Source organism: Macrosteles quadrilineatus, unplaced genomic scaffold (assembly GCF_028750875.1).
Source record: "Macrosteles quadrilineatus isolate MER2022 unplaced genomic scaffold, UCM_ALF_1.0 Scaffold_4__1_contigs__length_99947679, whole genome shotgun sequence".
In the NCBI taxonomy this organism is placed as follows: Eukaryota; Metazoa; Arthropoda; class Insecta; order Hemiptera; family Cicadellidae; genus Macrosteles; species Macrosteles quadrilineatus.
Window position 1 is genome coordinate 43430693 of NW_026542597.1, and position 16386 is coordinate 43447078.

The window sequence follows — 16386 nt, forward strand, 5'->3', positions numbered from 1 at the left end:
TGCGTCATCAAACAAGGAATCAATGATTATCTGCACATGGGTCACATATCTTTGTGCCCTTAGAGCATAGCTTTGCTAACTTATAAAACAATTAGACAACTACGTAGAAAATTTCTAATCTCATGGTGCAGATATTTAAATTACAATCATTTTGGTATTTTAAAAGATATTTTGAGATGGTAAATAACTCGTAAACAGCCATTTGAAAATAAATCCAGACGGCCGCTAACCTCCAAGAACACTAACTTAACTGTAAAATTAGCTTTGCAAACTTGAGAGCAGCATATGTTATCATATCAATGGAACAGAGCCCTAGGCAAACATCGAAAAAGAAAATCAAGTTGTCTGCACCCCAAGAGCCTTCTAGCACTGCAGCTATGAGTGGCTGGAAGTGAGTTTTCACGGAGAAAAGGTTGTAACCACCCACATACACTCTCCTTTCATATATATATATATATACAGGTAATATCATAGATAAAACATTCTCCCTTATTGTTGGTTAGTCATAATATGCACGTTCCTAATTTGTACTTTGGTAAAATAAAAAAAATATTTAAAATATTAGGCCTATCATCACAAAAATATCTATGAATTAAAAGGCTTGCCAACCTTCTAGATTTTTATGATAATAACTTCAAGATATTTGCTGCCACCCACTCACACTAAATTAATACCAGTGTCTTTAGCTGTATCACATTTGGTCAATCTAATTAATTTAATTATTTCAATGGTCTCTCGGTGGTCTTGCCGATTAGCTACCGGTACCCATTTTAGCTGAATTATCGAGGGACTGCCATACCAAACAGAAAACTTACTACCAAGCAATACAAAAAACTGCAATTTAAACTGCATTCGTCAACTATATAGATACCATAGCTGATTAGGTTTTCCAAATATGGTTTATAAACTATGGTCGTTTTTAAGCATAATTTTATCAAACTTCAATGATTTACCAGAGTTTTCCCTTTGAACGTACAAAATATAAACGTCTTTAACAAATCCTTATCAAACACATAAAAATATACTAAGAAAAATTTGTTATAATCTGCCTTTGTTATTAATAGATTATATAAATTAAACATATACTTATTTTTAAATGGGCGGCATGATTTTTTAGATGTTCAATATAAAAAGCTTTAATATTCCTGTTAGGATGTATTGGGAATGGTACAGTATTATCAATTCTTAAAAAGAATTAACTATATTTACTAAATTAATTATTTCTGATTGGTAAATAGCACCTGCATTTGTAAAGAAAATAAAACAAACAAAATGTTATTTAAATGAAATACATATCTAACTGTAGTACACATTTTAATACATTAATAGATTTTTATATCTATAACGAACAAAGGTAGTCGTAATGCCATTGTATAAGATTTTAACAATAAAAGTACATTTTATCGATTTTATCAAATCCATAGCAACGATATTTTCAGTGCTATTTCTGTGGTCCTTAAAGTCACATCGTATTGCATTTTGTCCAAACTTTTACATTTTTCTAACGTCTACACTTTCTAGATTTCATCCTTCATGATGATTTTGGACTTCGTCCGGTAAGTAAATATAAGTTTTAATATTTTATTGACAGTATAAGTTTGACTGCTTGATATGGAGGAATAACTGAATTGTTTGTTACCTGCTCTTGACTTGCAATTATTCATATTTTCCTTGAATATGGGAGTGTATTTTGATGTTTTGCTAAGTGCTTTGGGGTCAAAAGATTTAGTATGGAGGTTTGCTAACTGGGTTGAATATCTGTAGGTACGGCATGTTTGCATACACTTGAAGTGAATAGGTCTTTGTTAAGTTGTAGACATATATGATTGGTCTGCTTCACTTTAATAAGTTAATTGAGTTAATAAGTTAATAAGTTAAATGAGGTTTGAGTAAGTTTGTGCATTACCTTTTTTCATTGTCTAGTTAACAATTCAAAATCTATGTAAAAAATAAAAATCCCAGATCAGTTTTTGTGTTGCTCTAAATACACACTAGCCTATTACTTGTTCAATGACCCTTGCTTGCGTTTGGTTTTGAATTACTGTGTTATATTCAGAAAGGAGATTCAATCAACCTACCTTTACTATGTGTTTCAAAGCTGCCTTTACCCAAGTCTTGTGAACACTCTGGGATGAATTGATTAGTCTAATGTTCCAATGATTGATTTGCTCTCTTCTCCGGGGACGCGTTGCAGAAAGTCAACAGTCCCGGAAGGTCAAATAATTTATACCTGTGCCGCTAGGTCAAAAACTACAATGTTTGCAGTGTCTGTAGATCAAAAATCCCAGTAAGTCAAATAGTACAGTCTGAGCTAAAAACGTGGTCTATGTTAAAGCAATTGACTTATTGGGAATTTGATCTAATGCAACAGCAGTTTTAATATAACGAAATAAGATAAAATATAAGTTCAGTTTCGCTGAGTCAACAGTGCCGGAAGGTCAAAAGTATAATCTGTTAAAAACAACGATAGTCCTCTCGACGCATGACTTCAATAATTTCGTGTTTTGGTGTACTTAAAGTTGTGCTAAAATTTTGAAAATTGGCACAGAGCTTCTTGGTTAGTCCTTCTCGATGACTATTTTGTTGGAACTTTAAACTATTTACCGATCTAATTAATAAAAATTGATATGTATGGTGAAATAGTTTTAAATCGTGATTTCTAACATGAAAAAGTTAGCATGCGAGATTTTTGTTTGTTTTTGGGTTAGAGAGGTTTTGTCTGTGGCAAAGTTGTAGCCAAAAGTGTGATGCGTAAAATATATTTTTTTGAATTTTTTACAATCAGTGGTTCAATAGATAACTTGGGTTGAAGAGGACGGCAAATTTAGCATTTTGCAACGCATGGAAAGAACTACATCGTACGATGCGACTGCTGATTGGACTTTCAATTTACAGTTCTAAGAACAAGAAAAAGATGAATATACAGATCACCAGTACATTCATATTATTTATAAAACATCTTTCTGTATTACCAGCTTACATTTTTCACTTATAAGAATACATCATAAACAGGGTGTTGAAAATAAGCGGGGAGATACTTTACCTAGTAATTCCTTGGGTCAAAATAAACAGAAAATCAAGGATAAAATTTTTTCCGAAATCGTTTCGTTAACCAGATATCCACCATTTTGCATTTTTTACATACATATATTTATCTTTGCACTTTTCCAACCGATGTTTATGGAACTTGGTATGTATGTTAAGGTATGAGAGACCCATGTTATAAAAAAAGATTCATCTCGATTTACCCTAAAATTTTAAATTTAACACTTAACTACAATATAATATACTTTACTACATCACAATATTTACGTATCATCATAAATCTTTAACAAAATAAAACGTTAACATTTTTAAAATCCAAAGTAAATCAATATAATCTTTCTTTTTTGAAAGATATATTTAAAAAAAGGCGATGGTAAAATAACGACAGGCGAGTTTCGATCTGGGTGTTTCAGGTTTGAATCTAGGAGGATTTAACATTAATTAGGTAACATTAATGTTTAATCCTCCTAGGTTTGAACTGATTGAGAGGATGAAACCGAAGGGGGGAGGTAGCAACAAGTGCACTAGTATTTACTAGTGTCCAATTACAATTTGATGGATTTAACCAAAACCTTTTCTATTTCACTTATTTTCAGCTGTTAAATTTCAAACGATACGTTTTAGCGACATCATTAACGTTATTATCATCATCATAGTTTGAGTTTGGGTTTGCGGCAATGTATTTTTATGAATAAAACCTTTAATTTTATACAAAACTTGACCTCTGCTGCTATTAATTGACTGTATGCACTATTAATTAACAGCTGTGTCTAAGGATTATGTCGGCCTTAGTCACAAACAGGACAACAAGATCGCTCCACTCATCCCACACTCATCTCCATTCATACTTGGCTTAAAATGCATACATTTGTATGGTCGCCATTTCAAAGCAACATGGCTACATTATCAATGACAAACGTGGAAAACCTTATACGAGTGTGAGTAAGTCCGAAAACAGAGTAAGTCCGAAAACAACTCTAAAAACAATAAGCAATAAATTGCAAGAACCGTTGCTTATATCATTGGGTATACACGTATGTACTGACGTGTATACTCAATGCCTATATCGAACGAATGTACATCGTGAGAATTTCCATTAGTTGTTCCATTTAGTTGTGTGTCCATTAGTAGAATATTTTAGTTGACTCTGTTAAAGTCAGCGGAAATTGTGACTGTTATTACCCTTGAAATAATGCTTGTGTAGTACTTTGCAATCCTACCAATGCTTATAGAATCATACGATTACAATTTTCTGGTTAGAATATGTCGCATAGAGTGGTGACTACTGTATCTTTTTGGTTTGCTTGTAAAACAGGATCAACAGGGATTTTCCATCGACTTAAACAATACGATACTCTCAAATTGTTCATTGCAATAACAAAATATCACACAGTTTGATGAATATTTGTGTGTAAACCACACACATTACACCTGTATTCTATCTATTTTACCTTTTATTTTTCCAAGACTTTATAGAAAATCACGCATTACGTGATCAGTGAAGAAAGGCTATATCCCAAGACAAGGGCGGTCCTAGACATATATTTTGTTGGGGGGTCACCGGGGGCCTGGGGGGTATGGAATACCCCCCGAAAAGGAGGGGGATCTTGGGGTTCCCCCCGGGAAAAATATATAAATAAATAAATATAGGCTATACAGGGTGATCAACTCAAGGAGGCCACCATTGGGGTATCGGAAACGGTAAGAATTAGAGAAAACTTAAAAGGGGGACATTCCTTTATTGTTTGTGGCAGTTAAAAATATGATTTTAGTTTTTTGAAATTCAGCCACCATTTTCCAAAATGGCGGCCAAATTTGAAATTTCTTATAGAACACCCTATATTTTATCATGTTTTCGGATAGAATAGGCAATTTAAAAACTTTTTTAGCCTTGACATTTATTCGATAAACCCACTCGTTTAGGAGTTACAGCCTATGGAAAAATGACTTCCGGTGTACATTTTACATCATGTAGCTCCTAAACAAGTAAGTTTATAGCAAAAATGCGAAGAGTAAAAAAGTCTTACAATTGCATCCACATTCCAAAAAGACCATAAAATTCGTTAAAAATATGAATTATATTATTTAAAAAATGGCGGCAAACTTGAAAAGTGGAAAACATTTTATTTTATAGTCTTTAAGGAATGTAGATGCAATTCTAAGACTAATTTACTTTTTCCAATTTTGCTCTAAACTTACTCGTTTAGGAGCTACATTATGTAAAATGTACACCGGAAGTCATTTTTCCATAGGCTGTACTCCTAAACGAGTGGGTTTATCGAAAAAATGTCAAGGCTAAAAAGTTTTTAAATTGCATATTCTATCCGAAAACATGATAAAAAAACTAAAATCATATTTTTAACTGCCACAAAAAATAAAGGAATGTTCCCCATTTAAAATTTTCTCTAATTCTTACCGTTTCCGATTTCACAATGGTGGCCTCCTTGAGTTGATCACCCTGTATATATGAATTTGAACGGATGGTGTTTTTGGCCTCTAGGGGCCTCAAAACGAAAAATTAAATCGGTCCCGGGTCCAGGTGTTACCATAAGTACTACGGTAATAGCTTATTCCCTATATGGGAAATTCGCCAAAAACCTAATAGTTATATAGAACAACTAGCTGTTGTACCCGTGCTTTGCAACGGGAAGAGAACACGAAATAGAAACATTTTGATCTTTACATCTGATGATAAAATAGTTACACATAAACCTTTAAAAAACAAAATTTTACCTTTATGGCCTTAATAGGATAGCTGTTGTCATAAATGTAAAAAAATAATAGTACTGCACCCTGTTGGTAAACCTTGTAACTTTTTAATGCTATTCAATATCATAGAACCAATTTGTGTAGTTGAAACAGCTGACAAAATTCGTTTATTCCTTTTAAATACGATTACTCATAAGGTTAACATGGGAAACTCCAGAGCCACTGGGGCGGAGCCCGAAAGGACTTTTAAGATAAGAATGCGTCTATATGTTAATCGGGAATGTGAACTATCATCATACCAAATTTCAGCCCAATCCGACCAGTATTTTTCGCGTTTACTTGTCACAAACATACATCCAATCTTTCTCATTTATAATATTAGTAGAATATTACATTCAACCAGTTGTTAGTTAAAACAAATTATATGGGACTAAAACAAATCAATGATTACAAAGATTCCTTTAAAAAATAATTTGAACATCCTACTATTTTACTATGCATATTTAATTAATCTGCCATCCTCGTACCGAAGAATTAAATGTATCAATGGTCAGCATTACACATAGTATAAATAAGCCAACCATAAGTATGTATTTGAACTTTCTTCCAAATGCTGAATTTGTGTCACAAATGCTGAATGTTACAGCTGTTAGGTTAAGCAAATAATTATATTGTACTAAAAGCTAGCTATATTGGAGAAGGTTAGCATCGGCTGCTAGACTTTTTGAAAACTAAAACTTAATTTATAAAAAACTGGGACACTTATTTTAAATTATGGCTTTGAAATTCCCTAGTTCTCAAAATTGTCTTTCTTTCAACACAAAACTAATGAAAATCCATCGTCTGGTTGATTCAGAATCGTGAAAAACCCCATTTACGTTTTAATAACATATATGATAGTTTGAACAGGTTTCAACCCTTCCGAGGCGTAATACATTTACACAGTTTATATGTAGACTACATTATAACTCATAAAATAGTTCTACAATTAAATGGATCTCCTTTTACAAACGTATATAATAACCAGAAATTTTCAGATCGTCCTTGCGGGTATTTTATGCCACAAATTTTGACGAAAGGCTATACCTATTTACAGTGTTGACCAAACAGTTGAAAAGAAGCATTAATAGATAAGCTATGTACCAAATATGATAATTTTAGCTCTATTCTAATTATGTCAAAACACGAAGTAACTTAAAGCGAGTTTTGTTGGTGTAGTAAGCGTTGCAGGAGGTCTACTTTACACTGAATCGACGTTCACTTTTATTGCTTTTGATCTTCCGGCACTGTTGACTCAGCGAAACTGAACTTGTATTTTACCGTATTTCGTTATATTAAAACTGCTGTTGCATTAGGTCAAATTCCCAATAAGTCAATTGCTTTAACATAGACCACGTTTTTAGCTCGGACTGTATCATTTGACTTACTGGGACTTTTGATCTACAGACACTGCAAACATTGTAGTTTTTGACCTAGCGGCACAGGTATAAATTATTTGATCTTCCGGGACTGTTGACTTCCAGCAACATTCCCTTCTCCGGTGCTCCACCTCGTTGTGAGTGGCTTCGTCTGTCATCTCTAGGTCGTCACTGAGAAGAAGTGGACCTACTGATGACAGATTCACTTTGGATGTTCATATTTCGTTGAGATTAAGGTGCAGGGTTGTGTTGGTTCCGTGGTAAGAATATTTTGTGAGTGAGCAGAACACAAGTAGTTGACCATTGTCAGAGTTCTTATATCAGTGGCTTGCACTCTCTGGCTCTGGGAGCAGTTGTAGCTGTAACTGTTTGATGTGATGATTTATGGCACTTTGTCTATTTTCTCTCCCCCGACTACCTTTGAAAGTCACACCTTCCGCAGAACGTTTCTGGTATGAGATCCCTACCTCACTCTTATCTAGGTCCGTCCACAGTAATTAGAGTTCAATATTGTCTGTTGGTTAGTAATTCTTTCTTTTCAAGATTTAGTATCACCTTTCTTTTAAGTTTACGATTTACATTCATTTCATTAATTTCAAAATAAACAAAAATACAAATAAAAATCACAGCTGTCGCTGCAGACGAAAAGTAAGATCAAAATCAATTTATTACTGAAAGATAAATAAAATACTAAAGGTGTACAACATTTTATAGAAGAAAGTAATTTTCAAAAAGAATCCCACGTCTGTGTTTGGAAATGTACCGATACAATCCGACTACGTCTACTAAGGCAAGTAAGCACACAAATACTGGCTTATCCTGACCGTTTGTTTAGTGTTGTCAGACAATAGTCTTGTTAGCACCAACTTTCCAATTTTTTTTTCTCATATGAAGGATCTCTATGGTGGCCAGCTTACAACAAGCTCTAAACAAAATATCCCAGGGTATGAAAGATTGGTAGATCTCTTTTTAAATTCACCTGCAAATGTTTGAATTTATCTGTTAAGACGGACTTAGCTCAGGATTTTGTATCCAACACGAATTTATGTGTAGCAGCCTACAGTATGTGAATAGCTAAAATATCTATCTATTCCCAAATTGAGTTCAATCAAAGGTTCAATATAGGTAACAAAGTTTATTACTTACAACTTTATCAAATCCATGGTAACCATCAGGTCAGAGTATTTTCTACAACCTTTGGAACTACTAGCATATTTTTATAGCCTCTATTTTTACAAGTTTTATCTGCTGCTTAAATACTATTTTCTAATTTTCCACGTTCATGATGGTCCTTAACTTTGTTCGGTGAGTAATGATTTTATCAATATTATAATGTACATTTTAATTATGTTTTTTTCATTAAAGATAATTACACGGTTTCTTCATTTGGAAATTTCCTCTCCTTAAGTCCACAAAGAGAAGAAACATAGTAATATATTTTGGTGTACCATATTGCATTATAATATTAAAAAACGTGTTTGTAGGATGTTTGTAGTATTGTAAGATGTTAGGATAATTTTGTTTGTGTGTTTTAGTTATATTGAGTAAAAATGACTCATAACAAACTGTTAACTAAACATAATGCAGTTTCAATCTCCTCAACTAAACTCATTCTAATGGCATTTACAAATGATTGGATGAGTAATTATGATTTCATGTATTATAATTAATAATAGTATAATAGTGTATTTTAATGGTGTAACAATAGTATATGTAATTATAATTAAGAAAGTAAAAGTCTTGTTGTTTCTTGCACTTGATATTTTTATTAATGTTTTATAGGGTCAATTTTGCACTCATAGTCTGTTTATACTCATAGTTAAAGTCTCATTACTGGAAATAAAACACATGGTATTTGGAAAATCTTATGTGGTGATCGTTTTATTTGTTACCAACGATATGTTACTGGATGAACTATGCACTACTTACATGCACCCTCAGTTAAATCTATTAATTGAATCGATAAAAAAGGTTGTCTTTATTAAAATAAATACATGTTCAGGGACCACCCGATCCTCTGTTTGCTCGCTGCCGGCTGCACTGCCTCGCTGGGGTACTTCTGGATGACCAGAGAGCCTGCACCTGCACCACCACCACCATCACCCGCCCCAACACCAAGCCCCTCCGTCAGCTCCTCGTCCAGCGACAGCCAAATCTTCTACCCTGCGAACGAGGAGCTGGACGTGAGTATTCATATTGATTGAGACTACAAGCGTTAAAAGTGTAGTTTAATTTCTTAGGAAAGCTTTCGCAAAATATTGAGTTTAAGAATGGAAGTATCATGAAAAGAGTATCATAAAAACCAAAAACACTGTTCGATGAAACAGTAATAGATAGGATATTATTATTAATGCTATGTATTTAAAAGCAATGGCATGGGGTCTGCCAACAGAAATATTTCAGATTTAAATACGGAAATTTGGCATAATATTATGTATCATAGCATTATGAGTGAAAATAAAAGTGGTTACTCATAATCAACATACAAACTTTTAGACTTATATTTTTGAGTTTTCCAATGATTATTTTCTTACAATCTAAAGATTAAATTTAAAGTCAATTGATATATTTACTTGACATTTAATCCTTAGATTGTACGTCTCATATTAGAGGATAATCTCAAACAAAGATCCCTTCCATGAACGAGTCTAGCTGGTTATTATTTAGTTGGAACTGAGAAGTATTCACTATGAGTTCAAGCCAGAAATACATTTTACTAATGTATGTGCAAATATGTTTACAGGACGTTTGGCCAGAGGTGCAGGTGCAGGGCCCCAGCGGGGACCATTAAGACACACAAGCTACAGAGACACAAGCACCCACGACCATCTAGGGTAACAGTGCAGCCGGACAGTAAGGAGGAGTGAACAAACATGCTAAACAGAAGAAAACAGAAGACAAGAAAGGGCCATGCCCAAAAGGCCCAAAACACGCGCAAAGAAGAAAAGGAAGGGGCCATTCCCAAAAGGCGCAGAACACGGGCAAAGAAGAAAAGAAAGGGGCCATGCCCAAAAGGCGCAGAACACGCGCAAAGGAGAAAACAAAGGGGCCATGCCCAAAAGGCGCAGAACACGCGCAAAGAAGAAAAGGAAGGGGCCATTCCCAAAAGGCGCAGAACACGCGCAAAGAAGAAAAGAAAGGGGCCATGCCCAAAAGGCGCAGAACACGCGCAAAGGAGAAAACAAAGGGGCCATGCCCAAAAGGCGCAGAACACGCGCAAAGAAGAAAAGAAAGGGGCCATGCCCAAAAGGCGCAGAACACGCGCAAAGAAGAAAAGAAAGGGGCCATGCCCAAAAGGCGCAGAACACGCGCAAAGAAGAAAAGAAAGGGGCCATGCCCAAAAGGCGCAGAACACGCGCAAAGAAGAAAAGAAAGGGGCAACAACAAGAAACTTAAAGAAACTCAGGTCCAAACACAGACAGGACATAGAAACATAGAAGGAGGAGTAAAGAAGTTAAAAACAAAGAACGGGGCAGCAACAATTTACTAACCTATAAAGCAAACAAGATCAATAATTGACAAACCTCTGCATTTTTTATGTTGAAGAGTTACATTTGAAAAATAAACTCGATTACAATGAAATAAATCTCTTTTGTCTTGCTATGAAATTTGGAGGTTAAAAATTATAACAGTTTTGAATTCTTCCATTAAAAGTGAAAAATTGAAATTAAAAACCGTTGTCACACTAAATTAAAAAAAATTCACGCATAAACCTTTCTTAAACAAATATTTGGGTCCCACCAACTTGGGCCCATCAACTTTCTTAGTGGTGATGTTGCTTATGAATGTGAATTCACAATACTTATTCTTATTGAAATCACATTACACTAACACTAAGTTGAGTTTTTAAAAGAATATCACTTGGACAACTTGATTCAAGTTACAGTTAGTAGTAGTATTAACTTGTTTTAAACACACGTTATATCTTTAAGAAAAACTGTTAACATTTTTTTTTTATCACAATTTTATTTACAATCTGTTCATTTTTAGAACATTCAGCAAATACAATAACAACTATTATTGGTTTGAAAATAATTTAAAATAGAACCTGCACCGATATTAAAAAAAGAAAACTTACGAGTGCTTTCGCCAGCTATGCTGTCATCATCAGACGTTGTAGCACGTTATTTAACATTGGTTAAATGGAACTGCTGAAACATATGTTCAATGCTATTAGTATAGGATTCGGGCCAACAACGTCATTTTGTTTATGTTTATGATCCATACCGGTATTTTTCTAGTAATCGTGCGTTGTAGTAATAGAGATCGATGCATTAGACACATCACAAAAACTGAAGGTTATGTTTACAATAATCTATATATTAATAGGCAAGCATGTTTCTTTAAAACCTTTTTCCTCAGCTCGTGTGCATCGTAGGGAAAATCTACGCATACTGTTAGAAAGCTATTTTCCTGTAGGTGTGCAGAATCCCTTTATAAATTAAAATAGGCTCAAAAATAAGCACAAAAAATGAATTTAAAATTTTGAAAAATTTAACATGGATATTATGAGTTGCCATGCTGGTGACGAAATAACAACGAAATATAAACAGAAAATCAAAACAAATGGAAGAAACTCCAATCACATGTTCTATTCAAAGTGTGGAATGAAAATAAAGAAGTCTGTACATTAAATATTTTTGGTCGAGTTTCGACCACTGGACGACCTCTAGTACTTATTTAATACGCAAGCAGGATTTTTGTGACAATTACTCCTCCGAAACTACTGAACCGATTGACATGTTTCTGGTGTCATTGGAAAGAGCGTAACGTGAAGTGGTGCAGGAAACTTTCTTTTTAGATAAATAATTAGAGAGTGAGGCCCTGGGGCCCTTTAAAGTTTCGTATTTCTCCATAAGATTAACATGGGAAACAAAAATTGTTTTGAAACTCCAGCTGTTGTCAGAAATTAAATATTATTAATTGGTCTCCATGGAAGCATGAGAAAATTCACAATGTTTACATTTGCTTTGACATTTAAATGTAAACAATCAGAACTGTCAAATGCCTATTTCACAATTTCAGACAGCTGATCCAAAAAAATAAAACAACTATGTGGTAGGTTTATTTTTATCTTAAACTTTATGATAGATTATTTATTACAATGATGTAATAAATTATATAAGTTATCAATTATTGATTTTTTTTTAAAGATTTGGCATATGAGTATGCCTATGATAAATAACACAATTTCAGAGTTCTGCCAGTTTTTGCCTAACACTGTTCTGTAGAGTTTAAAGTAGTCTACACCTTATTGTCTACAAATTGGCTAAATAACTTAGGTATGGTACATTATAAAAGCTGACAGCTTTTTTACGTTGACTTAAATTGTAAGCTTACCTTTTCCCGTCCATGGGCAGTTTGTTAGTTAAAAATTAACCCTTTAAACTGGAATAGGACTGTTATGTAAATTGTAAGTATTTCCATTAGTTAATAATCTTTTAGTTGACTCTTTTAAAATCATCAAGAAAATTATGACCGTTATCTGTTTTTAAACAAGTCATTACTTCTTTGCAATTGCTCGATTTCGAGCAACATGTACACTAGTTATGTTAAGTACATTAAGGTAAAATTATAAAAATAATTAATAATACAAATAATAAATAATTATACAAAAATAAAATCTGAAGTAAGTTTAGTCTAATGGGTTAGTTGAACTCTTACAGTTTTGTTAATTTTGAAATTAGTAATTTTGAATTTAGTAATGTTACTTTTGAATTGGACCGTTATCTTATTTACTAGACTGTCTATATTATTTATGAATAATGATTCCCAAGCGTTAGGTTCGTTGGGTTTGGTTACATTTTTCAGCGAATTAGTATTTTTAATTGAAATTAATTGTGTGGTCTTTTTCTAAACAATGTTTCGCTAAAGCTAATCTTTCTGGTCTGTTTGTCTAATAATTTTAGGATTTTCAAGAGTATTTTTTATTTAGTCTATTGTTAAAATGAAACAATTAATTTAACAATTTCTCAAATGTTTTCTTGATGTCTTTATAATACGTTGTATAGGTGGTGTTCATCCATTGTTTCTTTCCCTTTATCGGTTCTAGTTTCGTTATTTTCTTTTTATTATTTCTTTTTAAAGCTTTTATCAACATGTTGTATATCATTTTGGTCTCATACCCATTATACTGGGTGGCGCATAAAGAACGCATGGATTTGAGTTGAGTGGTGAGAGCAATAAGAGCGTCCGTGGAGGGACAGGGCCTGGTTGTTTTGTAGGTTAGGGCGTCCAGTTTTAGTAGCAATGGTGCAATTGACCTGGCGCATCGCGTTTTTGCTGTAGAACATTTATTCAAAAATAATGAATCTGATATAACGGTTCAATGGCTTCTCCGTGCACAGTTCAATGGTTCAAAACAAAACCCGATCGCAACACAATACTTTGTTGGGTAGCTTCTTTTCGCACAACTGAATCAGCTATGAAGCAGAAGTGGTTTGGTTGTCCTTGCACGGCGCGAACTCCACAAAATGTCGACAGAGTTAAGGACGTCTGTTCAAAGCCCTCGCCGCTACACTAGGCGATGTGCTCCAACTGTGTGCTTGTCTTGACGCTCGTTGCAGGGCAACCTGAAAGATGAGTTAAAATTTCATCCTTACAAAATTATGATCGTAAAGAAGATTTATGAACGTGATTACGAACAATGAAAACTGTTTTGAGAGAACGGTTGATGTTCTTGCCACTGATGGCGTTTTGTTTATGATGTTAATGATGGAGCGCAGTTTCATTTGGATAGTTATGTCAATAAGCAGGACTGGCGCTATTTGGCAGCAGAAGACCCAAAAGAATTGCATCAAAAACCACTGCACGATTTGAAACTTAACGTTTGGTGTAACTTTCGAAAGTGGAAATTCTTGGGCCTTACCGTACTTTTTTGAGGACTCGCGGAACATACTTTGTGCAGAAAAGCTGTTGAACAGTTTAAACAGATTTAATTACTTTTGAATAATTGTTCTACCGCAAAAATGCGATGTACCACGGACCACTGCACCATTGCTACTAAAACTGGACACCCTAACCTACAAAACAACCAGGTCCTCCACTACGCTCCTATTGCTCTCACCACTCAACTCAAATCCATGCGTTCTTTATGCGCCACCCAGTATTTATTTATAAATTTTAATTCTTTGTTATAATTTTCTTCAGATAGTGGAGTATTTAAGAGGCGATAAATCATTGAATTGAAAGCCGATCTTTTTGTTCTGGAGAGTGATGAGAAAAAAAATTGGTGTCGTTTCTATTTTAAATTACACGTTATATCATAATCTATTGATATTAGCCTACTCCATTTGGCGCTAAACTAAAGAACTGGTGTATTTATTTTTATTTTAGAATACACTCTGAGTAAAGGATTATCATTTTTCAAAGATTGACGTATAACAATAGTTTAGTGAGTCGGTGGCTCAGTCGGTAGCGTCGCGGACTTCAAGCCCAAGGCAGCGATGTCGTGGGTTCGGATCCTGGTCACTGTCGATAACAATTTTATCAGTACAGTTCACCTTTGTACTGTACCGGCTCACTCCTTGCTTTGCTGTTAACGATCCACGCACGGGCGCTTAGTCTATGTAGACGGGCAAATGCAAGGTTAAAAAAGGCCGCCAACCTCTTAAAAAAAAAATTATATATAACGTTAATAGCCTGGTGAGTTGTGTTTTGCCGACGCCTCGCTTAAGTTATTGGAGATGCGTGGTAGTTAGGTAATTGTTTTGTTTGGTTATATTTCTACTGTAGAATTGACGAATGAATTGGTAGAATTTACAGTATTTACGCTACTAAACATTCCACAATTCACAACAAATTACGTGTTATATCAAATCAATTCACCGCCGTACCAGCCTGTATGTGTGAGGTCCCAGCATCGTGTGGCCAAGTTATGCGGCTCACTCCACATAATGTATCAGTAACCACATACCGTGGTCTGTGTTGGTAAATCAGCTGAGTTATGGAGCCAAAACCCTTCACCTTGGATCAGGTTTCTTTTCCTTTCCCTCGCGAGCGCAAAATTGCGAAAACAAGTTCAGCTGTGATATACTGGTACACTTGCCTCGTGGTACAGTAATAAGAAAGTATTAAAATAGATTAAAAGTAAATATACAACCAAAAAGATAATTTTTGTTACACAAATTTACTTTGTTCACCTTTTATTTGCCTAATAGTAGTGTTTCATTTCAAATGGTGCGGGGTTAGTTTAGTTGTTAGCGATTGCAGCACTCTCCTCGTGGCCCAGCTGCCCAAATCCCGTCTGTCATCCGTGGAATTTAACTACGAGATAAATGTGAAATATTAGGAAATACGAGTCTGTCAGGCATGGAGGATCTTCTCTGTATCAGAGACCTCTCACCAATATAATGCTCGAAACACAAAGTACATATTATTTGTTACATATACAAATCCACTATGAATTTAAGACAAGTCTAATTTTGTGTTTTACGTTTTACAAATAAGTAAATTGTCTTTTGAAGCTAATTGAGGATGTATGGAATAGTAAAAAGTCTATGTTCCAACAGAGGCTATTGTATATAAGTTAATATTGCATTTTATTACTTTATCGGTTCATTAGTTCCATCATGAAAAAAACACTTTTCGAGAGATTAGAAATTAAGATTAGAACCCTAGAATGATAAAAAATTTAACGTTTAGACGTGGTAAATGTTAAATAGGTATAATTTCACTTCTTAAAAAACCAATGCCCAAACCCATATAAAACGATTTATATATTTTTATCACACTATAAGGTGTTGTCTAATCAGTCATAAAGTATTTTATTTAATATTTATACTCTTATATTCATATCAAGTGCAGTTATCTCGGCGTAGAACAATGCTAAACTATGCTAGGAATCACATCGACTACTGAATTAATATTGACAGATTTTTTAATGATATTTAACTTTATTAGTGCGTTTAATTTTATTTATGTATTCATATGAGGTCCTGAAGGCTGAAAGTTTATTCAAGGAGTAGAGCTTCGTATTACCAAAGTTCTTAAGGTACACTGCGTGTAGAAGTGATCTGGTCAGCAAATATTTGGTAAAGGGGTCTATTTACACAGCATACCTAAAGAGTATGTACTAATCTGAAAATACCTAAAAAAACTAAAATTTATTTTTTTAGATACATTTTTAATAATAAATGGTGAAGTTTAATAAACTATAAACTAGTTTGTTTGTTTGATTATGTGCCAACATCTTACTTATACTTGTAGAAATTAA

The 16386-nt window shown here is 34.0% G+C and overlaps 1 protein-coding gene across 2 annotated transcripts; it reads left to right on the top strand.

The window, feature by feature from the left end:
- Window positions 1-1461: 1461 nt before the first annotated feature.
- Window positions 1462-10691, top strand: LOC128992544 (axoneme-associated protein mst101(2)-like). 2 transcript variants are annotated; one of them, XM_054416170.1, is made up of 3 exons: window positions 1462-1556; window positions 9175-9355; window positions 9916-10691. In XM_054416170.1, exon 3 carries the CDS (start codon window positions 10083-10085, stop codon window positions 10566-10568), a length of 486 nt encoding a protein of 161 aa, XP_054272145.1. In that variant the 5' UTR covers window positions 1462-1556; window positions 9175-9355; window positions 9916-10082; the 3' UTR covers window positions 10569-10691. Both variants share the same exon structure in this region, with proteins under 2 accessions (XP_054272145.1, XP_054272146.1).
- Window positions 10692-16386: the final 5695 nt, after the last annotated feature.